This window comes from Oncorhynchus gorbuscha, linkage group LG01 (genome assembly GCF_021184085.1).
Source record: "Oncorhynchus gorbuscha isolate QuinsamMale2020 ecotype Even-year linkage group LG01, OgorEven_v1.0, whole genome shotgun sequence".
Lineage (NCBI taxonomy): Eukaryota > Metazoa > Chordata > Actinopteri > Salmoniformes > Salmonidae > Oncorhynchus > Oncorhynchus gorbuscha.
In genome coordinates, this window is record NC_060173.1 from 21,545,081 (window position 1) to 21,571,320 (window position 26,240).

General features: G+C 43.3%; 1 protein-coding gene across 1 annotated transcript in view; it reads left to right on the top strand.

Annotated features, from left to right (window-relative positions):
- The window catches only part of LOC124040533 (EF-hand calcium-binding domain-containing protein 4B-like), a 34,124-nt gene extending 9,245 nt beyond the window's left edge, over positions 1 to 24,879 (top strand). The window contains exons 3-18 of the mRNA XM_046357712.1: positions 5,929 to 6,040; positions 6,260 to 6,455; positions 7,624 to 7,770; positions 9,367 to 9,457; positions 9,672 to 9,767; positions 10,791 to 10,978; positions 12,494 to 12,559; positions 13,251 to 13,299; positions 13,500 to 13,585; positions 13,992 to 14,343; positions 15,130 to 15,262; positions 16,965 to 17,046; positions 21,372 to 21,486; positions 23,433 to 23,534; positions 24,031 to 24,107; positions 24,547 to 24,879. Coding sequence (XP_046213668.1) covers positions 5,929 to 6,040; positions 6,260 to 6,455; positions 7,624 to 7,770; positions 9,367 to 9,457; positions 9,672 to 9,767; positions 10,791 to 10,978; positions 12,494 to 12,559; positions 13,251 to 13,299; positions 13,500 to 13,585; positions 13,992 to 14,343; positions 15,130 to 15,262; positions 16,965 to 17,046; positions 21,372 to 21,486; positions 23,433 to 23,534; positions 24,031 to 24,107; positions 24,547 to 24,634 — 1,980 coding nt within the window. The 3' untranslated portion in view covers positions 24,635 to 24,879. The remainder of the gene's footprint in view (positions 1 to 5,928; positions 6,041 to 6,259; positions 6,456 to 7,623; positions 7,771 to 9,366; positions 9,458 to 9,671; positions 9,768 to 10,790; positions 10,979 to 12,493; positions 12,560 to 13,250; positions 13,300 to 13,499; positions 13,586 to 13,991; positions 14,344 to 15,129; positions 15,263 to 16,964; positions 17,047 to 21,371; positions 21,487 to 23,432; positions 23,535 to 24,030; positions 24,108 to 24,546) is intronic.
- The last annotated feature ends 1,361 nt before the right edge of the window (positions 24,880 to 26,240 follow it).

Consider the following 26,240-nt stretch of genomic DNA (forward strand, 5'->3'; position numbering starts at 1 on the left):
GTTATACGCTCTACCGGCAGGATAGAACAGCGGTGTCTGGTAAGACAAGGGGCGACGGGCTATGTATTTTTGTAAATAACAGCTGGTGAATGATATCTAAGGAAGTCTCGAGCTATTGCTCATCTGAGGTGAAGTGTATCATGATAAGCTGTAGAGCACACTATCTACTTTGAGTTTTCATCTGTATTTGTCATAGCTGTTTTACATACCACAACAGTCAGAGGCTGGCACTAAGACAGCATTGAATGAGCTGTATTCCACCCATAAGCAAACAAGAAAACGCTCACTCAGAGGCTGCGCTCTTGGTAGCCGGGGACTTTAATGCAGGGAAACTTAAATATGTTTTACCAAATTTCTATCAGCATGGTAAATGTGCAACCTGGACCACCTTTACTCCACACACAGAGACGCATACAAAGCGCTCCATCGCCCTCCATTTGGCAAATCTGACCCTAATTCTATCCTCCTGATTTCTGCTTACAAGCTAAAATTAAAGTGGAAAGCACCAGTGGCTAGATCAGAAAAAAAGTGGTCAGATGAAGCAGATGCTAGGCTACAAGACTGTTTTGCTAGCACAGACTGGAATATGTTATGGGATTCCTCTGATGGCATTGAGGAGTACACCACATCAGTCATTGGATTCGTGCATCGATGACGTTGTCCCCACAGTGACCGTACGTACATTCCCCAACCAGAAGCCATGGATTACAGGGAACATCCGCACTGAGAGTAGAGCTGCTGCTTTCAAGGAGCAGGTCTCTAACCCAGAAGCTTATAAGAAGTCCCGCTATGCCCTCCGACAAACCATCAAACAGGCAAAGCGTCAATACAAAACTAAGATTGAATCGCACAACACCGGCTCTGACTCTCGTTGTATGTGGCAGGGCTTGCAAACCATTAGACTACTAAGGGAAGCACAGCCGAGAGCTGCCCAGTGACACGAGCCTACCAGATGAGCTAAACTACTTCTATGCTTGCTTCGAGGCAGATGGCACTGAAACATGCTTAACAGCACCAGCTCTTCCGGAAGACTGTGTGATCACGCTCTCAGCAGCCGATGTGAGTAAGACCTTTTAAACAGGTCAAGATTCAGAAGGCCGCAGGGCCAGACGGATTACCAGGACGTGTACGGCAAGCATGCGCTAACTGGCAAGTGTCTAAACTGACATTTTCAACCTCTCCCTGTCCAAGTCTGTAATACCATAATTTATTAAGCAGACCAACATAGTCCCTGTGCCCAAGAGGACTAAGGTAACCTGCCTAAATGACTACTGACCCATAACACTCATGTCTGTAGCCATGAAGTGCTTTGAAAGGCTGGTCATGGTTCACATCAACACCATTATACCAGAAACCCTAGACCCAATCTATTGCACTCCACACTGCCCTTTTCCACCTGGAGAAAAGGAACACCTATGTGAGAATGCTATTCATTGACTACAGTTCAGCGTTCAACACCATAGTGTCCTCAAAGCTCATCAATAAGCTAAGGACCCTGGGACTAAACACCTCCCTCTGCAACTGGATCCTGAACTTCCTGACGGGCCACCCCCAGGTGGTAAGGGTAGGTAACAACACATCCACCACTCTGATCCTCAACACAGGGGCTCCTCAGGGGTGCGTGCTCAGCCCCATCCTGTACTCCCTGTTTACTCATGACTGCACGGCCAGGCACGACTCCAACACCATTAACCTCTCTGAGATATGTGGGACGGTAGCGTCCACATCGCCAACAGCCAGTGAAAGTGCAGTGCGCTAAATTCAAAACAACAAAAATCTCATAATTAAAATTCCTCAAGCATACAAGTATTTTACACCATTTTAAAGATAAGATTCTCATTAATCCAACCACAGTGTCTGATTTCAAAAAGGCTTTACAGCGAAAGCACCACAAACGATTATGTTAGGTCACCACCAACTCAAAGAAAATCACAGCAATTTTTCCAGCCAAAGAGAGGAGTCAAAAAGCACAAATAGAGAAAATTAATCATTAATCTTTGATCTTCATCAGGTGACAATCATAGGACTTCATGTTACACAATACATGTATGTTTTCTTCGATAAAATGCATATTTATATAAAAAAATCTAATTTTACATTGGCGCGTTACGTTCAGTAGTTCTAAAACATGCAGTGATTTTGCAGAGAGCGACATCAATTTACAGAAATACTCATCATAAATGGTGATGAAAATACAAGTGTTGTACATGGACTTAGAGATATACTTCTCCTTAATGCAACCGCTGTGTCAGATTTTTAAAAAAAATTACAGAAAAAGCAAACCATGCAATAATCTGCGTACAGCGTTCAGACAACAAAGCAGCCAAAAAGATATCCGCCATATTGTGTAGTCAACATTAGTCAGAAATAGCATTATAAATATTCACTTACCTTTGATCTTCATCAGAATCCACTCCCAAGAATCCCAGTTCCACAATAAATGTTTGATTTGTTTGATAAAGTTAATTTATGTCCAAATAGCCTCTTTTGTTAGGGCGTTTGGTAAACAAATCCAAACAGGTCCTGCCGAACATCGGATGAAAAGTTAAAAAAGTTCCGTTACAGCCCGTAGAAACTTGTCAAACTAAGTATAGAATCATTATTTAGGATTTTTTTTAATCATAAATGTTCAATAATGTTCCAACCGGAGAATTCCTATGTCTGTAGAAAAGCAATGTAATGAGAGTGAACTCTCTCTCGTGACTGTGCGTCAGAGCCTGTGGCACTCTGCCAGACACCTGGCTCAATCCCCTCTCATTCAGCCCCCCTTCACAGTAAAATCCTGAAACAACGTTCTAAAGTATGTTGACATCTAGTGGAAGCCTTAGGAAGTGCAATATGACCCCATTTACACTGTATATTGGAATGGCAAAGAGTTGAAAAACTACAAACCTCAGATTTCCCACTTCCTGGTTGGATTTTTCTCAGGTTTTAGCCTGCCATATGAGTTCTGTTATACTCACAGACACCATTCAAACAGTTTTAGAAACTTCAGAGTGTTTTCTATCCAATACTACTAATACTATGTATATATTAGCATCTGGGACAGAGTAGCAGGCAGTTTACTCTGGGCACCTTATTCATCCATGCTACTCAATACTGCCCCCCTGTCACCAAGAAGTTAAGTTTGCCGATGACACAACAGTGGTAGGCCTGATCACCATCAACGAGGAGACAGCCTATATGGAGGAGGTCAGAGACCTGGCCATATGGTGCCAGGACAACAACCTCTCCCTCAAGGTGATCAAGACAAAAGTGATGATTGTGGACTACAGGAAAAAGAGGACCGAGCATGCCCCCATTCTCATCGACAGGGCTGCATTGGAGCAGGTTGAGAGCTTCAAGTTCCTTGGTGTCCACATCACCAAAAAACTAACTTGGTCCATGCACACCAAGACAGTTGTGAAGAGGGCACGACAAAACCTATTCCCCCTCAGGATACTGAAAATATTTGGCATGGGTCCTCAGATCCTCAAAAGGTTCTAAAGCTGCGCCATCGAGAGCATCCTAACTGGTTGCATAACTGCCTGGTATGGCAACTGCTCGGCCTCCGACCGCAAGGCACTACAGCAGGTAGTGCGTACGGCCCAGTACATCACTGGGGCCAAGCTTCCTGCCATCCAGGACCTTTATACCAGGCGGTGTCTGAGGAAGGCACTCTGACACCATCAGAGGAAGGCACTTGTCAAAGACTCCAGCCACAACAGTCATAGACTGTTCTCTCTGCTACCGCACGGTAAGCGGTACCGAAGCGCCAAGTCTAGGTCCAAGAGGCTTCTAAACAGCTTCTACCCCCAAGCCATAAGACTTCTGAACACCTAATCAAATGGCTACTCAGACTATTTGCATTGCCAACCCCCCCCCCTCCCCCCACCGCTGCTACTCTCTGTTATCATCTATGCATAGTCACTTTAATAACTCTACCTACAGTGCCTTGCGAAAGTATTCGGCCCCCTTGAACTTTGCGACCTTTTGCCACATTTCAGGCTTCAAACATAAAGATATAAAATTTTATTTTTTTGTGAAGAATCAACAACAAGTGGGACACAATCATGAAGTGGAACGACATTTATTGGATATTTCAAACTTTTTTAACAAATCAAAAACTGAATAATTGGGCGTGCAAAATTATTCAGCCCCTTTACTTTCAGTGCAGCAAACTCTCTCCAGAAGTTCAGTGAGGATCTCTGAATGATCCAATGTTGACCTAAATGACTAATGATGATAAATACAATCCACCTGTGTTTAATTAAAAAACTGCATTGTTGGTTAGGGCTCGTAAGTAAGCATTTCATTTTAAGGTCTACACCTGTTGTATTCAGCACATGTGGTTTGATTTGACTATTCAGGTTGGGGGAATGATAAATGGAGCAAAGTACAGACAGATCCTTGATGAAAACCTGTTCCAGAGTGCTCAGGCATGACCCTAAGCACACAGCCAAGACAACGTAGGAGTGGCTTCGGGATAAGTCTCTGAATGTCCTTGAGTGGTCCAGCCAGAGCCTGGACTTGAACCCGATCAAACATCTCTGGAAAGACCTGAAAATAGCTGTGCAGCGACGCTCCCCATCCAATCTGGCAGAGCTTGAGTTGATCTGCAAAGAAGAATGGGAGAAACTTCCAAAACCGGTGTGCCAAGCTTGTAGCGTCATACCCAAGAAGACTCAAGGCTTTCCTAAATGTAAATGTAAATGTCTAAAGGGGACTCAACAACGTACCGAGTAAAGGGTCTGAATGCTTATGTAAATGTGATATTGATGGGATTTTAAAAAAAAATTGCACAAATATCATAAACCTGTTTTTGCTTTGTCATCATGGGGTATTGTGTGTAGATTGACAAGGGACAAAAACTACGTAATAAACTACGTAACAAAATGTGGGAAAAGTCAAGGGGTCTGAATACTTTCCGAATCTACATACAACCAGAGCAGGTGGTACAGGAAAGTCATTTTGATTTAGTCAGGTATTTACTATGCTTGATAAGGCAACCCTTGTTTATCCACAAGGGTTAAGAATCTGGTTAAGTGGCACAAGAACCCTTTTTATATGTTTTATTTACTTTAATAACGTATTCTAGCAATTGACAGCATTGCCATAGATGTGCACATGTAGCATTTTGTGCTGATGCACATACTGTACAGCCTGTACAATGTTTTTCACACCATGACCTAAAGGTTGGCAGTGGTGTGTCTCAGGCTGTGAACTCTGTTTGCTGACATAAGGGATGTGTTCAGTCCAGATAACATAATGTACAAACAGTGGACAGCAGAGTTCCTACTATGAATTTCACAAGTGGTTTGTTTCAGTGTAAACATTGACATGCACAGCTCACAGAGGTGTGGCAGCATTTGGCTTTTCAAGATCATTGTGGTCTTTACTGTTTATTTTCAGGGTTTCAGTAGGTTTTAAGTCTCTTGTTTGCTTGTCTATATTCCAAACAGTTTTTACACTCTGTTTGGCCTTGGTGTGTAAATGGTGGTTTGGGCTATGTATTAACACAGATTAAGGTTTATGTTGTTGACTTTTTTTGCTGTTTTTGTTGACTGGGCATATGTTAATTTCTCAAATGTTTGGGTTCAATCGGAATAAAGATGTCACAGGTTCATTAATATAAACATTTTACAAAACAAATAGAGTAGTTATTCACAATTCCTTCATCATGAACCCATTACATCCATTAGATCAGTTGCGTGAGCGCAAATAATACACTACCCTACTCCTTATGAACATGAAGTCCTTACAAAGACTCGTCCTGTACTTGGATACAAATATCTTCTGATGCTAATCATAGTGTTGAGTGTTTTCCCAGGGGCTTATGCCTGGCTGGCAGCTGTTGTACCATGTACTGTATTGTTCATGTAAATACTCCAGAATCCTTCAGGTCCCCAGTCGTGTCAATGTCACCTGACAGTGTGTCCTACTCCACAGAGGCTCCATGGAGAGTTGCCCCTCGGTGCCGAGGAGCTGGAGAATGTCTTTGACACCCTGGACTCTGACGGCAATGGATACCTCACCCTGGAGGAATTCTCCTTGGGCTTTAGTAGGTTGACTATGTTCCCTTCTCACTTTCTACTGTGCTGTGATTGTTCAGTTTTGATGTCAATCTTAGTGTCTTCTATTTCCACATAATAACATCAACAGTGCTAGTGCACCGTGCAGGCGGAGTATGGTAGCTCAGCGTAGGTGCAGGTAGAGGGAAAGAGTGGAGAGTGAGAGTAAAGGATATTATGAATAATCTCCTGGACTCTTGTTTCTCTAGGTGAGTTCCTGTTTGGCCGGAGGATCTCTGCAACAGAGGGGATGGCCAGCCCCATTGCCAAGGAACCCACTCAGGGCCCTCCAGACTCCCTGTACCAGACCCAGTGGGAGGAACGGTTGGTGGGCAGTGAGGACGAGGAGGAGAAGCACTTCTGCATGCTAATGGAGAGCTTGGGAGCCAGCAACGTCTTTGAGGAGTGAGTGTTTTTGTCTTATGCAATCCACCCCTCAACAATGCCCTCAAATGACCTATTTGTCTATTCCATTAGATTGGTCAGCTGTGCAAAACAAAAAGCACTGTAAGTTGCCACTCCTTAGTAGTGCGAGCCACTACTTGCTGTTTCAATCTACTTGCTTCGATATTTCTCTGGAAATTCTGAGCTTAACAACCAAGCATAGAACATAGATTAAATCCTGAAGTATACTGTCTTCTTCCTCAGAAACATCAGTCATAGGAAAAGTTCATGAAAATTGATTTGGCTTGCTTAACCTTCGACAAATCATTACAGTCGACGACATTCATGTCTATTCCAGACATTGGTGACTGGGTGCTGGTACAATGATTTTGGCTTTTTTAAACTCCAGGCATTGGGAGGGAAAAGATAAAGCCAGGCCTCGTATAACGCATGACTAGACTCACCTTTAGCAAACAAGTACAGCTCAATAAAGTTAAACAGTAGGAGTGGAGGATGTACATTTGATAAGGACTTACTATTGACTGTGTAAACCTGGGTTAGAACCAGAGAGGAATGCTGACAATTTACATCAGATCGGTTTGTGCACCAACCTCTGGTGTCTTCCTGAAGTTGACATGGCGTAGGAGTCTACTGTAAGGAGTCTTCCATGGCGGAGGATGGTTATTTTGTCTTTCCACACATTCACTTGCCTTTTACAATACAATGTTCAATAGCAGTCGTTATCTGAACACTGACGTGAATACCTGGGCACAGACAAAGATGGCTTCAAACCGTCAAAATAGTTGTTTTCTTCTAACCGGAAAGGGGATTTTCAAGGCCAAGATCATCTTGCCCAAATGTACATTTTAAACAAATATGTAAGCATGGTTGCAGGCAGCCCACAGCCACCCACTGCCTGCCTGTCCACAGCCACCCACTGCCTGTCCACAGCCTGCCTGCCTACATTGTCCTAATTGTTCACATTGACCTTGTCTTAAAAGAAAATCTATTCATGGCTCTATTTCTATGTCCATGTCTCCATACAATTCTACTTCAAGTATAATTCAATTTCTTTCCTCCATGAAGAACCTCAGTACAGTTCTTCTACAGAAATCTAACTGCAGTATACAGACTGTATTCCAGGTCTTGTCATTCAGGCTAATCTTTGTTCTGACCCGCTTCCCATCAGCCCTGGTGAGGTGCGTAGTCTTTGGGCCCAGCTGAGGAGGGACGAGCCGCACCTCCTGTCCAACTTTGAGGGGTTCCTGGCCAGAGTAATTTTACAGATCACAGGGGCCAACCAGGAGAGGATGGAGATGGAGAGCGCCCTTAAAAGGTTAGAAGCCTACTACTTCATTCATCAGATATTGGTGCACATGTAGGATTTAGGCCATTAGCAGCCCACTGTTGCCTGGTCCCAGATCTGTTTGGGCTGTCTTGCCAACTCCTATGGTCATTGGCAAGGCAGCACCAACAGACCTGGGACCAGGCTAGCTCTAAATGTTCCTTTACAGAAAACCTCATTGCCTGAGTAATGAGGGGCGAAGTAGCCTACTGCATGTACTTGCTATGTGTGCCAGTTAGACTTTTATGTCATGGTCATCCCCAGGTATGTATCTGGTTTTCCCTGGTTCTTTTTCATTCTATTACTAAAAGCATAACTTTTTCTTTCAGATTTGTAGTCCTTAGTTAAGCCAGCTAAATTCTACACATTGAGTGTTAGTCCTGCCTTGGGAAGGTAGAAGTGTTAAAGTTTTACAGTGTGGGTGAAACAAACATTTACTTCAAGAGACACATTTACTCAACCTTCCAGTTCCAAAGTCATGTTAAGTGTTTGTGAATGTTCTCCCTAAACACCAACTTTCTTCAATTCGGGCAATATGTATGGCAATTTTACACAAGGAATACTACTCCACAATCTCTACCTACAGTACTTGTTTATTTTGTCACTTTTCAACAGAGCACAGCTTTTGTACCACCGTGGTGCATTATCACACAGTTTCACATAGTTGAAAAGCATCCAGTTCGGTGGGCTGTTCCTGACAGAAATGAATGCAAATGTTTCATAAGAGAGAGAAAGTGTGGCTCACACTTTGCAGCTGTTTCAAATGTATTGTCAATGTCTTTCTTGCTGTATTCTGAGCTGTAGACACGCAGGGATGTTTAATTAAAGCTGACCAGAGTAGTCTGGAATGTTTCAGTAATTACAGTTATCCCTATTATCTTCAGATATGAACTGCATGTAATGCTAGACTGATAATAAGTGTTATTTTTTCATGGTACTCCCTTGAAAATATATTTGTTGCTGTGCCTGTTTGGAATGCATCACACTAGGTTACAAATACCTACTGTATGATTGAAATGGCAGACTGGAAGCTCATGTAAGATCTCAAGTACGGAATTTATGTGCTGCCTATGCATGTGATTCTATGCCTATGTATGTGATTCTATGCCTATGTATGTGATTCTATGCCTATGTATGTGATTCTATGCCTATGTATGTGATTCTATGCCTATGTATGTGATTCTATGCCTATGTATGTGATTCTATGCCTATGCATGTGATTCTATGCCTATGTATGTGATTCTATGCCTATGTATGTGATTCTATGCCTATGTATGTGATTCTATGCCTATGTATGTGATTCTATGCCTATGTATGTGATTCTATGCCTATGTATGTGATTCTATGCCTATGTATGTGATTCTATGCCTATGTATGTGATTCTATGCCTATGCATGTGATTCTATGCCTATGCATGTGATTCTGTGCCTATGCATGTGATTCTGTGCCTATGCATGTGATTCTGTGCCTATGCATGTGATTCTGTGCCTATGCATGTGATTCTGTGCCTATGCATGTGATTCACCAAACTAACGGAATATGCTGTATTAGCATTAACAAGATGAAAATATTTCTAAATCCGAACAGGAAATCAGCAACACATGACGATGAGATCCATCGCTTATATGAAGAAATGGAACAGCAAATGAAAAAGGAAAAGGACAGGATCTTACTGCAGGTAAAGAGATCTCCCACTGAATACAACACACACTGAGATCTCTCTCACACACTCTTTCTCTCAAGCTCTGTCTCACACTCTTTCTCATACACTCACTCTCTCTCTCTTTCTTTCTCTCTCTCTCTCTTTCTCTCTCTCTTTCTTTCTCACACACACTCTTTCTATCACACTGACTCTCACTCTGTTTCACACTGACTCTCACTCTCCACTGCAGGACTCTGAGCACTTCTTGTCTAAGAGTCAGGATCTGGAGCATCAGCTGTCCAGTAAGGAAAGGGAGCTGGATCAGATCTTCCAGAAACAAAGGAGGGTGAGTCGGGACACCAATGATGAGAAATTGATCATCACTGGCATCACTGTAAAGGATATAATTCTACTGTACAGAACATATCATTATTATTTATTAAATCACATTTTCCTGAAAGTGTGTTGAACAATGTGAAATATCAACTCTGATTGATCTGGAATGAATTGTGACCAGCCTTATTAGTTGACTTGAAGCTCTAAGAGCTGTCCCTGAGTATCTGCAGCTTACTCTCAAATGGAAATTAAATGATGATAATACGCAACAATAACACTATCAAAAACAGAACTACACGGAAGCTTTTAAAATTAATTAATCAAATAGAAAGGAGTCTTACCAGTGCATCTTAATTTGCTTTATAAAAGGAAACAAGGCCTTAATTTGTACTGTGCCCAGGTCACCTTCACTCAGATCTCCCTGGCACCATCCACATTCGTCTCTGCCAACCAGAAATTGAATGGCAGAACATTGACTGGATTGGGAATGTCCGTTGTAGATATTCTATTTCTACGGTGCCAACACGTCTCTGTAGAGCAGGCATACAGGCGCTATGCTGGCTAGCCTAATCAGTGTCGCTAGATAAAACATCTCTTATGTTGTTGTGTTGGATCCGTTGTGACACTTATATATTTAGAACAGTGATAGTAGTGTTTGAGGCTGCATTCAGACAATAGCCTTATCTGCGTGTCCTCACACAACCCCTGGCTTCAATGGGATGCGTGTCAGACCAGACCAGTATGTGTTTAGAAGATATCATTTGTTTCATCCTTTGATTCATCAATGCTTGGTGTATCATAGCAATCACACATTGATCATACTCTACCAATCATAGACCCCAGACCATGATTGTTACTGCATAGTAGCATCTGGGATATGGTGACCCCAGATCAACTGGCCTTGCCATTCTTCAACACAGATATCAATGAAATGAAAGTGCAGGTTATTGTAGTGCGTCTGCTTTAGGCTGTAGTGTTGTTTTGTGTGTTGTCACCTCTGCTTGTCTCCTCTGTGACCGTGTCCCCTACCCAGTGGGAGTATCAGTGCCGGGAGCTGCACAGCGAGCAACACGTGACCAAGGTGGAGAACGTGGCACTGAAGCAGACCAATGAGGAGCTGGCCCAGGAGCTGGAGCACACCAGTCAGGAGCTGAGCCTGGCCCAGGAGCAGCTGGTCCTCCTGCAGGAGCAGTCCTCACACCTGAACCAGGAGAGGGAGATGTAAGTATCTGGATGGCTGGCTGTGTCTTTGATCCGGTTTGGGTGCTTGTTTCTCCTTGTGAGTCCACTTCTTAGACCAGTGGTTCCCAACTCCGCTCCTTGAGTACCCCAAAAGCCCCATACAACCATACCTGAATCAACTCATTGAGGGCCTGCTAATTTGTTGAATCAGGTGTGCTTGTCCAGGGCTACATTAAAAATGTGTACTGTTTGGGGTACTCAAGGACCGGAGTTGGGAACATCTGTCATAGGCGCTACTTGCGTTCAGTAGCGTCTATAAATCAAATCAAATCAAATCAAATCAAATTTATTTATATAGCCCTTCGTACGTCAGCTGATATCTCAAAGTGCTGTACAGAAACCCAGCCTAAAACCCCAAACAGCAAACAATGCAGGTGTAAAAGCACGGTGGCTAGGAAAAACTCCCTAGAAAGGCCAAAACCTAGGAAGAAACCTAGAGAGGAACCGGGCTATGTGGGGTGGCCAGTCCTCTTCTGGCTGTGCCGGGTTTGACCAAGATGTTCAAATGTTCATAAATGACCAGCATGGTCAAATAATAATAAGGCAGAACAGTTGAAACTGGAGCAGCAGCACAGTCAGGTGGACTGGGGACAGCAAGGAGCCATCATGTCAGGTAGTCCTGGGGCACGGTCCTAGGGCTCAGGTCCTCCGAGAGAGAGAAAGAAAGAGAGAATTAGAGAGAGCATATGTGGGGTGGCCAGTCCTCTTCCGGCTGTGCCGGGTGGAGATTATAACAGAACGTGGCCAAGATGTTCAAATGTTCATAAATGACCAGCATGGTTGAATAATAGTAAGGCAGAACAGTTGAAACTGGAGCAGGAGCATGGCCAGGTGGACTGGGGACAGCAAGGAGTCCTCATGTCAGGTAGTCCTGGGACATGGTCCTAGGGCCCAGGCCAGTTGAAACTGGAGCAGCAGCATGGCCAGGTGGACTGGGGACAGCAAGGAGTCATCATGTCAGGTAGTCCTGGGGCATGGTTCTAGGGCTCAGGTCCTCCGAGAGAGAGAAAGAAAGAGAGAAGGAGAGAATTAGAGAACGCACACTTAGATTTACACAGGACACCGAATAGGACAGGAGAAGTACTCCAGATAAACAAACTGACCCTAGCCCCCCGACACATAAACTACTGCAGCATAAATACTGGAGGCTGAGACAGGAGGGGTCAGGAGACACTGTGGCCCCATCCGAGGACACCCCCGGACAGGGCCAAACAGGAAGGATATAACCCCACCCACTCTGCCAAAGCACAGCCCCCACATAATCACATGATTATGAAGGCATAAATGTATAAAAGCCACTGTACCTAAATTTATGTTGATGTAGTTCTGTCTGTGTGATGTACTTGTCTGTTAATGTTCTGTATTATATCATGTTTTATGTTCTGTTTGGACCCCAGGAAGAGTCGCAGCTGCTAGCTAATGGGGATCCTAATGAAATACTGATATTATAACATGAATATGTGTATTTGTTGTCCAGGGAGAACGCAAGTAAATGTACCGGGTCACAGAGGGATTGCAGAGGGAGCGAGCGAGCCTGCTGAAACAACTTGACCTGCTGAGGTAAAAGTGGAGATGGAACAGACAAACACACGCACACACGCGCACACACACACACGCGCACACACACACACACACACACACACACACACACACACACACACACACACACACACACACACACACACACACACACACACACACACACACACACACACACACACACACACACACACACACACACACACACACACACACACACACACACACACACACACACACACACTAGGAGAGAGGCAGTGGGTTACTGTATATCAGTTCAGAGCCACTACTCTCCAAATCAAGGAGCAATGATCATACTGTACAATACTGAAGGTTATGTTATATTCACTACAAACCAAGGCCATCAATCCAACAGACCGCATTGACCTCAGGCAAACTCCTCAAGCTGCTTTATACTAAATCATGAGGCACGAGGTGTGTGGTACATGGCCAATATACCACAGCTAAGAGCTGTTCTTAACCACGACGCAATGCGGAGTGCCTGGAAACAGCCCTTTGCAGTGGGAAATTAGTCATACAAATGTAATTAGAACAGTAAAACTAAATGTTTTGCCATACCTGTGGTATACAGTCTCGTATACCATGGCTTTCAGCCAATCAGCATTCAGTGCTCCAACCATCCAGTTTCTAAGTGCTTAGAAAGTATGTATTTCTGTTGCAATGAACCCCTTCCTTGTTATATTATCTTCAGGGAAATGAACAAGCACTTACGAGATGAGCGAGACATGTGCTCTTATCAAGTAAGTATACACATGTGCAATGTATTTATTAATCATTCTCTTTTTGTGAAATCCCCTTCTATATATCTACAGTATCTGTCTGTCCCTATCAAGTTTGATAGATACTAACCTAAAAACATGATTCCTTGAAAAGCATGGAATCTAGAAAACATTTTCAATCAAATTGCAGATGAATTTGTTTTTGTTTTGTTGTTTTGCAGAAACTGAGGAATACTGTTAAAAATCCTGCTTGCAACCTGAGACCTGGATCAAATACTCTGAATCACTTTGACACAAAGGCCTTTAGGTATACTATTTGCTTAGAGAGGCTTTTAATACAACTTGAATGGATAGTGCCTGGTGCTGTTATGGAAGCCTTAATTGATACAAACGTTCAATTCACCTACAATACACTCTTGTTCAGTATGAATATGACTAGTTATTAATAGTGAATGATTCATATTTTCTAAGTAGGTGGCATTGCAAAAAGCCAAATAAAGCACATGAAACAGATTTCACGTTGGACAGAAAGCTGCTCAATAGGGCTGCAGTTTAAGTTCTGTGTAGAACGTGTCTGTACAGTATTTACATTGTTCTTAATATATGCAAATGCCTGCAAGTCCATTCACATTCTACGTCCATACCATTGTACTCCAAAAAAAGCATTTGAGCCAATTTCCCCATCAATTTCCATCTCATCCCTGTCTCTCCAGTGAGGATGAGGAGGTAGTGCTCCCCCAATCTAAGAGGAAGAGTCCAGGTGGAGTGAATGGCTACAGCCTGGAGGACGTGGTGGATTCCAGACCCCTCCACAGACCCCTCCAGAGGATCATCTCCATAGAGGAGGACCACCTACCCCAGCTCCTACAGGATAACTACCAGACTCAGCTCTGGGAGTGGCATGAGGAGGCCGAGGAGGAAGAGCACATAGAGCTACAGATGACCTCTATAAATCCTCCCAGTTCTCCTCCAACAATGGAGCAGCAGCAGCCAGTTGACACCAGAGAGACAGAGATGCCTACATCCCCCAGGGGCCAGCCTGTCGGAAAGGAGACTATGGGGAATGTAAGCATGTAGGACCAGGGCTCAGATAGAGACACAACATCAGTGTTGGTATGAAATTATGTGGAGAGACATTGTGGTCTGTCTACTGAATAGACTAGAAGGATTCAGTTGGCTTGGCATAATTATCCTCCATTTGAAGTGAAAGAGATTGTTCAGCATTTTCACATTATGTTCCCTCCAGGGTTGTTTGTAGGTCACCAGGTTTTTGTTTGTTCTCCTGACCCCGTAAAGAGAGGTGTGGGGGAGGAGTGTAGGTGGATGTACAGCACAGTGTGTTCACAAAGCTCTGTTTTTCCAACAGACCAGACCTGAGATAGGAACAAAACAGTCACAGGTGTTGGGTTTCTCACTTTGAGTGAGTTGACCCCGCAGTGAACCTCACAAACAGGATTAGCTACTTGTATTAGTGTTTGTTGAAAGTGTTTCCATGATTTACTGTCGATTTTAGGAAATTACTATGTATTTTGTGCAACTTTGTTTTACTATAACAGAATAATATAATAGGATAATAGTTGTGGAGTTTCTTGGAATTAGGGGGCTAATTATGCAGTGTTCATAATATGTTCAAATATGCTGCTCAATGCTCAAATATTTGTTGCCATGTCGTCGTTTGTAGTGTACTCTCTCCCAGTATATATCGAATTGGATACTTGCCATCTAAATTATCCTGGTAATTACTTGAGGAAAAGTAGACTTGACTACATAGTGAGTTAGTGAGTTGGATGAAACTTATAATATGAAGTCTTAACACACACCTCCCTCTTTCACTCTGTGTTGTGTTTCCAGGAGGAGGGTGCAGCGTTGGCCCCAGACCGCCTGTTTAAGATCGTCCTGGTGGGCAACTCCAGTGTGGGGAAGACCTCTCTCCTCAGGCGGTTCTGTGATGACTGCTTTTACCCAGGCACCTCTGCCACCGTCGGTGAGTGGCCTTTCCAGGCTTACTTTTCTACAGCAGAGCAGGGTTGTGTTCATTAGGCACCAACGGAACAAAACCAACTGAAACAGAACTACCTGGAATTGTTGTAGAAGAATAATTTGATTACATGTTGAAAAATGTTTCGCTACGGTGTGCCCTAATGAACACGACTCAGAGCAGAGCCCAGTCCTGTGGCTGGTTGACCTCACCCTCCCTCTCACACTGGCTTTACTCACTAAGCACTTTAAGATGCTGATTGTTTAACACTGTGGAAAGCTGATTATGTTGTGTTGATCTTGCACTTATAGGCCACAGCCTAATAAGCAGAGAAACCATATTGTGGTGCTGTATATTGACTGACTTGACTCACACTGACCATGACTTGGATTCTTCCGATTGACCTTTCTGTTGTACTGTAGGTTAATGTTGCACACCCAAAACAAGTTTGTACTGTGTGTGACTGAGAGCATACTCAATTATGTCATGACTCACCATACCATTTTTATATTGGTTTAATTCAATGAAGTTTTTTCACTCATACAGTGCTGTGCAATCCCATCGTAAGTCAGTGCACCATTCTGTATACATGAATCAAGCACACTGTAAGTGTATTGGGAATCTTGTAGTTTTAAACCAGTAGAGCTGGGCAGACCAAACAGTGTAAGTTGTAGTTTTAAACCAGTAGAGCTGGGCAGACCAAACAGTGTAAGTTGTAGTTTTAAACCAGCAGAGCTGGGCAGACCAAACAGTGAAAGTTGTAGTTTTAAACCAGTAGAGCTGGGCAGACCAAACAGTGTAAGTTGTAGTTTTAAACCAGTAGAGCTGGGCAGACCAAACAGTGTAAGTTGTAGTTTTAAACCAGTAGAGCTGGGCAGACCAAACAGTGTAAGTTGTAGTTTTAAACCAGTAGAGCTGGGCAGACCAAACAGTGTAAGTTGTTGTTTTAAACCAGTAGAGCTGGGCAGACCAAACAGTGTAAGTTGTAGTTTTAAACCAGTAGAGCTGGGCAGACCAAACAGTGTAAGTTGTAGTTTTAAACCAGTAGAGCTGGGCAGACCAAACAGTGTAAGTTGTAGTTTTAAACCAGTAGAGCTGGGCAGACCAAACAGTGCCACATGAAACAGCTTGTGAAGACACGTGTTCCTCTCCTGTCGTTCTGCAGCCTGGTACAAACAGCTCCACATTTCTTAATATCCTCTCTATTTAGGCCCTGCTTCGAAGCATTTGATTCTCAAAATAGTCATACGATATTTTTGTTGTTGTTGAGAAAGTCAGATGGATTTTGAATTGTGTGGTCCCTTTAGAACAATATACAATATCCGATCAACTCCTGTTGACGCAATCGTGACGCAAGCATTGACAAAAAAACATGTTGTTCCTCCGTTTCTATTTGAGCACTGGGGACTGATGTAGTCGATTTGGAATCATCAATGGATAAGTAACATTTCAGACATTTCCATATAAAGTTCCACATGTTATCCTTTGAAGTTCCTTGTTTTATCCAGATTTAGCCCGGAAATCAATTGTTGCTTCCTTTCATCATTTTTGTATCTTATTACGTGCCAATCATTTCTTGTTTGCTTTTGAAAATGAATATGGATACAAAATTACAGGGACAAAATATTATTGTAAGGCAAAAGATAGTAAATGACTAAGTGACTTAAATCAGATGAATGCTATCTTGTCCGTCCTGCATCATCAACAGGCATAGACTACAGTGTGAAGACGATACGGGTGGACAACAGCCAGGTGGCGCTGCAGATGTGGGATACAGCAGGACAGGAGAGGTGGGAACTCTACTGGGTGGATTTACACATGTTCAACCTTTTGCCTCAGCAGCTTTTATTTTGCTACAAGCAGTTAGGCTGTATGGCGCACTACTGCTACTATGGTTAAATGTCAGTATTTTAATAATGAGACAAAAGTTTTAAAAGGTCAAATGACATGTAATGTTGTGCATGAGGATAAAATACAAATGGGGGAATTCTCGGTCTTACAATTACTCCCTTCTCCACCACTTCAGGAGAGGACTATCAGAATGGTCCTGCAATAGATAGCAGTCATTTTACAGGCTCCTGAACAATTCTACTATTTAGTGTTTTTTTTTGCGCTTGATCGTAACTTTTTTTGTACATAATGTTTCTGCCATCGTTTCCTATGATCGAAAAGGGCTTCTGGACACCAGAACAGCGATCAATAACCTTGATTTGCATGAAGATTTCTACTTCAACAAGTCATAGGCACTGGACATACTGCTCATCCCGGACCAGACCATAATCCCAGAGAAAAGAGAGGCTGGCATGCGGGCACCCTGACAAAACTACATTGGCGAGTACATAAACCGCCTCTACACTCAATAGAGAACAAACTGGACGAGCTCTGTTCAAGACTATCCTATCAACGGGACCTGAAGAACTGTCATATCTTATGTTTCTCAGAGTTGTGGCTGAACAAGGTCATGGATAATATACATTGAGTGTACTAAACATTAGGAACACCCCCTTTTGCCCTCAGAACAGCCTCAATTCGTTGGGGCATGGACTCTACAAGGTGTCGAAAGCGTTCCACATGGATGCTGCCCATGTTGACTCCAATGCTTCACCACAGTTGGCTGGATGTCATTCTTGATACACACAGGAAACTGTAAAGGGTGAAAAACCCAGTAGCGTTGCAATTCTTGACACACTCAAACCGGTGTGCCTGGCACCTACTACCATACCCAGTTCAAAGGCACTTAAATGTTTTGTCTTGCCTTTTCATCCTCTGAATGAAACACCTACACAATCCATGTCGCAAAGCTTAAAAATCCTACCCTTTAACTACACTAATTGAAGTGGATTTAAACGGTGACATCAATAAGGGATCGTAGCTTTCACCTGGTCAGTCATGGAAAGAGAAGGTGTTCCTAATGTTTTGTACACCCAGTGTACATCTGGCTGGTTTTTGCATGCATCTGCAGGACAGAACAGCAGCATCAGGTAATCTCAAAAGGGGAGGTGTCTCTTTGTTAACAACAGCTGGTGTGCCATCTCGAGGTTCTGCTCGCCTAAGTTAGAATAAGTTAGACCATACTATTTACCAAGATAGTTTTCATCTATATTTTTCATAGCAGTCTTTTTAGAATCACAAACCGATGCTGGCACTAAGACTGCACTCAATGAGCTGTATAGGGGCCATAAGCAAACAGAAAAATGCTCATCCAGAACCGGCGCTCCTAGTGGCCTGTGATTTTAATGCAGGTAAGCTGAAATCCGTCCAACCTAATTTCTACCAGCATGTCACCTGTGCAACGAGAGGTGAAAAAAAACTATAGATCATCTTTACTCCACACACAGAAACGCATATAAATCTCTCCCTCACCATAACTCTATCCTCCTGATTTCATGCTTACAAGCAAAAACTCAAATGAAGTACCAGTGACGTGCTCAATACAGAAGTGGTCCAATGAAGCAGATGCAGGACTGAGGACTGCAGGACTAAGACACAGGACTGTTTCGCTAACACAGAGTGGAATATGTTCCACCATTCATCCAACGGCATTGAGGATTGTACCACATCAGTCACCGGCTTCATTAATATGTGCATTAACGACATTGACGAACCATCAAACAGGCAAACCATCAATACAGGACTAAGATCAAATCTTGCTACATCAGCGCTGACGCTCGTCGGATGTGTCAGGGCTGGCAAACTATTATGGATTACAAAGGGAAACCCAGCTACGAGCAGCCCAGTGACGCAAGCCTACCAGATGAGCTGAATGTCTTCTATGCCCACTTCGAGGCAAGCAACACTGATCCATGCATGAGAGCACCAGCCATTCCAGATGACTGTGTGATCACACTCTCCGTAGCCAATGTGAGTAAGACCTTTAAACAGGTTAACATTCACTAACAGATGGATTACTCAGAGTATGCTCTGAGCAGCTGGCAAGTGTGTTCACTGACACTCACTGACACTTTCAACCTCTCCCTGAACCAGTCTGTAATACCTACATGTTTCAAGCAGACCACCATAGTCTCTGTGCCCCAGAACGCCAAAGTAATCTGTCTAAATGACTTATGCACCGTGGCACTCACATCTGTAGCCATGAAATGATGTGAAAGGCTGGTCATGGCTCACATCAACACCATCATCTTGGCACCCTGGACCCACTCCAATTCGCATACCACCTTAACAAATCCTCTGATGACGAAATCTCAATTACACTCCACACTGCCCTATCCCATCTGGACAAGTTGAATACCTATGTAAGAATGCATTCCATTGAATACAGCTCAGCCTTCAACACCATAGTACCCTCCAAGCTCATCATGAAGCTCAGGGCCCTGGTTCTGAACTCTGCCCTGTGCACTATGTTCTGGACTTCCTGACAGACCAACCCTAGGTGGTGAGGTTAGGCAACAACACATCCGCCATGCAGACCCTCAACACGTGCTTATTCCCCTCCTGTACTCCCTGTTCACCCACAACTGTGTGGCCGCGCACAACTCCAACACCATCATTAAGTTTGCAGACGACACAACGGTGGTAGGCCTGATCACCAATGAGGAAAAGACAGCCTATAGGGAGGAGTTCAGAGACTTGGCAGTGTGGTGCCATGACAACAACCTGTCCCTCAACTTCAGCAAGACAAAGGAGCTAATCGTGGACTACAGGAAATGGAGGGCCCGAGCACACCCGCATTCAAATCGATGGGGCTGTAGTGGAGTGGGTTAAAATCTTCATGTTCCTTGGTGTCCATTAAGGATCTCTTATGGTCCACACACACCAACAGTCGTGAAGAGGGCACAACAATGCCTCTTGGCATGGGCCCTCAGCTGCACCATTGAGAGCATCTTGATTGGCTGCATCACTGCTTGGAATGGCAATTGCTTGACATCTGACCACAAGGCATTACAGAGGGTAGTGCATACTGACCAGTACATCACTGGGCTGAGCTCCCTGCCTAACGATCAATTAGCCTTTTAAAATGATCAACTTGGATTAACTAACGCAACGTGCCATTGGAACACAGGAGTGATGGTTGCTGATAATGGGCCTCTTTACCCCTATGTAGATATTCCATGAAAAAAATCAGATGTTTTCAGCTACAATAGTCATTTACAGGGCCTCCCGGGTGGCGCAGTGGTTAAGGGCGCTGTACTGCAGCGCCAGCTGTGCCATCAGAGTCCCTGGGTTCGCAGGCTCTGTCGTAACCGGCCACGACCGGGAGGTCCGTGGGGCAACGCACAATTGGCCTAGCGTCGCCCGGGTTAGGGAGGGCTTGGTCGGTAGGGGTGACCTTGTCTCATCGCGCACCAGCGACTCCTGTGGCGGGCTGGGCGCAGTGTGCGCTAGCCAAGGTGGCCCGGTGCACTGTGTTTCCTCTGGCGCATTGGTGCGGCTGGCTTCCGGGTTGGATGCGCACTGTGTTAAGAAGCAGTGCGGCTTGGTTGGGTTGTGTATCGGAGGACGCATGACTTTCAACCTTCGTCTCTCCCGAGCCCGTATGGGAGTTGTAGCAATGAGACAAGATAGGAGCTACTATACAACAATTGGATACCACGAAATTGGGGAGAAAAAGGGGTAAAATTTAAAAATAAAAATAAATGTTCTAATTAAAAAAAACAATAGTCATTTACAACATTAACAATGTCTACACTGTATTTCTGATCAATTCAATGTTATTTTAATGGACAAAAAATGTGCTTTTCTTTCAAAAACAAGTACATTTCTAAGTGACCCCCCCCAAACTTTTGAACGGTAGTTTACATATCTACCTAAATTACCTCGTACCGTTGCACATCGACTCGATATTGGTACTGGGGCGTCAGATAACCTAGCGGTTAAGAACATTGGGCCAGTAACCGAAAGGTCGCTTGTTCGAATCTGTCTGTGTCCTTATTGCTCCTGTAAGTCACTCTGGATAAGAGTGTCTGCTAAATGACTACAATACCCTTGTACCTCGTGCAAATAGCTAAGTTATCGTTACTCTTTGTGTATTTACTTTTATTTCTCTATTTTCTTTCTGTCTGCATTGTTGGGAAGGGCCCGTTAGTAAGAATTTCACTCTTAGTCTACACCTGTTGTTTAAGAAGCATATGACGAATACTATTTGATTTGATTTCAGGTATCGCAGCATCACCAAGCAGTTCTTCCGCAAGGCTGACGGTGTGGTAGTCATATATGACATTACTGCTGAGCAGAGTTTTACCGCGGTGAGGCAGTGGCTGACCAGTGTACAGGTAGGAAGTGCCCAAACACTTTACTGCTCACCTCTGACATACAGTGGCAAGAAAAAGTATGTGAACCCTTTGGAATTACCTGGATTTCTGCATAAATTGGTCATCAAATATGATCAGATCTTCATCTAAGTCACAACAATAGACGAACATAGTGTGCTTAAACAAATAACACACAAATTGTATTTTTCTTGTCTGTATTGAATACAGCATTTAAACAGTGTAGGTGTCACGACTTCCGCCGAAGTCGGCTCCTCTCCTTGTTCGGGCGGCGTTCAGCGTTCAGCGTTCAGCGTTCAGCGTTCAGCGTTCGACGTCCCCGTCTTTCTAGCCATCGCCGCTCCATTCTTCAATTATCTATTGGTTTTGTCTTGTTCCATTCACACCTGGTTTGCATTTCCCAATCACACTACATGTATTTATTCATCTGTTCCACCTCATGTCTTTGTGTGTAATTATTTTGTGTTATGTTTTGTACGCACTAGGCTAAGCGTTTGTTCTTTTCCGTGTGTTTTCGCAAAGCTTATTTTGTATTGCTATACATTTATGTTGCGCAACATTTGTGTGCGCTATACACTTTGCCTTGTTGGCTGGAGGCAGCTGCGTCCATCTGTATATCTCTACTGCCGTAATAAAGTGTACTTCTAGCACAATTCTCTGCTCTCCTGCATCTGACTTCACCACAAGTACGCACACGCCTGACAGAAAGTTGGAAAAAGTATGTGAACCCCTAGGCTAATGACTTCTCCAAAAGATAATTGGAGTCAGGAGTCAGCTAACCTGGAGTCCAATCAATGAGACGAGATTGGAGATGTTGGTTAGAGCTGCCTTGCCCTATAAAAAACACTCAAAACATTTGAGTTTGCTATTCACAAGAACCATTGCCTGATGTGAACCATGCTTCGAACAAAAGATCTCACAAGACCTAAGATGAACAATTGTTGACTTGCATATAGCTGGAAAGGGTTACAAAAGTATCTCTAAAAGCCTTGATGTTCATCAGTCCACAGTAAGACAAATTGTCTATCAACGGAGAAAGTTCAGCACTGTTGCTACTCTCCCTAGGAGTGGCCGTCCTGCAAAGATGACTCCAAGTACACAGCGCAGAATGTTCAATGAGGTTAATAAGAATCCTAGAGTGTCAGCTAAAGACTTACAGAAATCTCTGGAACATGCTAACATCTCTGTTGACGAGGCTACGATACGTAAAACACTAAACAAGAATGGTGTTCATGGGAGGACACCACGGAAGAAGACACTGTTGTCCAAAACATTGCTGCACGCCTGAAGTTTGCAAAAGTGCACCTGTATGTTCCACAGCGCTACCGACAAAATATTATGTGGACAGATTAAACTAAAGTTGGGTTGTTTGGAAGGAACACAACACTATGTGTGGAGGAAAAAAGGCACAGCACAACAACATCAAAACCCCATCCCAACTGTAAATTATGGTGGAGGGAGCATCAAGATTTGGGGCTGCCTCGACGGAAAAATGAATTCCGAAGTTTATCAAGACATTTTGCAGGAGAATGTTAGGCTATCTGTCCACCAATTGAAGCTCAACAGAAATTGGTTCTGCAACAGGACAACGACCCAAACCACACAAATAAATCAACAACAGAATGGCTTCAACAGAAGAAAATACTTATTCTGTAGTGGCTCAGTCAGAGTCCTGACCTCAATCCTCCTGCTCAATAGCACATTCACTGTATGCCTACATAACATTGACATACAATACCAGATCAAATGCGCCACTTATTGTAGTCCATCTGTAGAGGCACGATACATGTTACCATTCAATATCGTTACGCATTTGGTGACACAGTTCAGAGTACATCATGTCCACTATACTGATAAAGCCAGCTTTGTCATGTACTACCTGAGAGAGAGAGAGAGAGATCTAGCCCTAATGTAATGCCTCTGTGTCCATCATCTGTCTCTCTTCACAGGAGGGGGCTGGCGAGGACATTCCCATCATGCTGCTGGGGAACAAAATTGACAAGGGGAGTGAGCGGAAGGTTCAGACGAGAATGGGTGAAAAATTAGCCAAGGTCTGTCTATCAGCCATTCCCTGGGCGTTGTTAATGGTCCAGTCTTCAACCCATAGGTTTCACAGTGCCCACAGATCTTCTCACTGAATAAGTAAAAGCAAAAAATGTAGGCTTTTTAACAAGATGTATGTGGTCTTATTAATATGGCCCAGGATTTATTTTCTACTTCCTACATTCTTCTTTCATCTATGTTTTCTTTTTCCTTTCTTTGGGTATGTAGTTTCTATGGTGATAGATAATTGCTAAGTGCCTCAGATCAGTCAAGAGCTGCTCTTCTTTTTCATTTTGCTCCTATGGCCATTAGTCCAAACGGTGTTCACCTTAATGCTACTAAAGAGGCCTGGGTAGGAGATGGCTGTGTGGGGTAGGAGATGGCTGTGTGGAAGAGGAGACTGATAGACCTACTACAGCCGCTTCCAATCACAGCGCTATTCTGTACATCCCATTGACTTCATGTTTGTCATCTGGTAAAGACTTATCAAATCTCCTTTTGCAGGACTGCCAGTTGATTTTCTACGAGTGCAGTGCTTGCTCTGGACACAACGTGGTAGACTCAATGGTAAATTTGGCAAGGTGAGTTGAGTAAAGACTTTTAACAGGACATAATTCCTACTTATTCCACATTACTATTGTCTTAACACTATTTGTCATTTTAATTTAGGCCATTAATTAACAAGGCTTTATATGACAGGAAAACAAACGTAATACTGTCAGGCCAAAAATGTAATAACTGTCTGCTTGGATGACTCACATTAAGCCAAATGTGTCACGGCAAGATTAAGAAAACAATGACCAATCTTATCATTCCTAAATACACACTTTAGACACATAGTACATGAATTTATCCTAGAACTTCAATAATAGGATCAGAATCTTATATTGTGTGCAATTTCTTCTCTAGTCAAGTCACTGTAATAGAGGTTGAGTTCTCACTCTCAATAATAAACAATTAACCTACAGTATATGTGTGACTGGCGCATTTCTGAGTGAAATCTCTTCTACTGTGTCTTAGAATTCTGAAAGAACAGGAGGACAGAGAGAAAGAGAAGACGATCCATCTGGTAAACAGCCCTTCACAGAATAAGAGGTCCTGCTGCTAGCAACTTAGCAACTTGGCTATTAGTTACTGTCTTCACAACACCATAGTGTACTCACGTGTACCTGTTCAGATGTTCTGTACATTTTAACCTCCGGTCCTTAGGAACTCAAGGATCTATAGCACAATGCAGTTGAAGTCGGAAGTTTACATACATCGTAGCCAAATACATTTAAACTCCGTTTTTCACAATCCCTGACATTTAATCCTAGTACAAATTCCCTGTCTTAGGTCAGTTAGGATCACCACTTTATTTTAAGAATGTGAAATGTCAGAATAATAGCAGATTGAATGATTTATTTCAGCTTTTATTTCTTTCATCACATTCCAAATGGGTCAGAAGTTTACATGCACTCAATTAGTGTTTGGTAGCATTGCCTTTACATTTTTTAACTTGGGTCAAACGTTTTGGGTAGCCTTCCACAAGCTTCCCACAATAAGTTGGGTGAATTTTGGCCCATTCCTCCTGACAGAGTTGGTGTAACTGAGTCAGGTTTGTAGGCCTCCTTGCTCGCACACACTTTTTCAGTTCTGCCCACAAAATTTCTATGGGATTGAGGTCAGGGCTTTGGTATGGCCACTCCAATACCTTGACTTTGTTGTGCTTAAGCCACTTTTCCACAACTTTGGAAGTATGCTTGGGGTCATTGTCCATTTGGAAGACCCATTTGTGACCAAGCTTTAACTTCCTGACTGATGTCTTGAGATGTTGCCTCAATATTTCCACATAATATTCCTGACACATGATACCATCTATTTTGTGAAGTGAACCAGTCCCTCCTGCAGCAAAGCACCCCCACAACATGATGCTGCCACCCCCGTGCTTCATGGTTGAGATGGTGTTCTTCGGCTTGCAAGCCTCTCCCTTTTTCCTCCAAACATAACGATGGCCAAACAATTATAGTTTTGTTTCATCAGACCAGAGGACATTTCTCCAAAAAGTATGATCTTTGTCCCCATGTGCAGTTACAAATCGTAGTCTGGCTTTTTTATGGCGGTTTTGGAGCAGTGGCTTCTTCCTTGCAGAGCAGCCTTTCAGGTTATGTCGATATAGGACTCGTTTTACTGTGGTTATAGATACTTTTATACCTGTTTCCTCCAGCATCTTCACAAGGTCCTTTGCTGTTGTTCTGGGATTGATTTGCACTTTTCCCACCAAAGTACATTCATCTCTAGGAGACAGAACGTGTCTCCTTTCTGATGGGTATGACGGCTGCGTGGTCCCATGGTGTTTATACTGGCGTACTATTGTTTGTACAGATGAGCGTGGTACCTTCAGGCATTTGGAAATTGTGGAAGTCTAAAATTTATTTTGAGGACTTGGCTAATTTATTTTGATTTTCACATGATGTCAAGCAGAGGCACTGAGTTTGAAGGTTGGCCTTGAAATACATCCACAGGTACACCTCCAATTGACTCCAATAGTGTCAATTAGCCTATCAGAAGCTTCTAAAGCCATGACATCATATTCTGGAATTATCCAAGTTGTTTAATGGCAGTCAACGTAGTGTATTTAAACTTTTGACCCACTGGAATATTGATACAGTGAATTATAAGTGAAATAATCTGTAAACAGTTGTTGGAAAAATGTCTTGTGTCATGCACAAAGT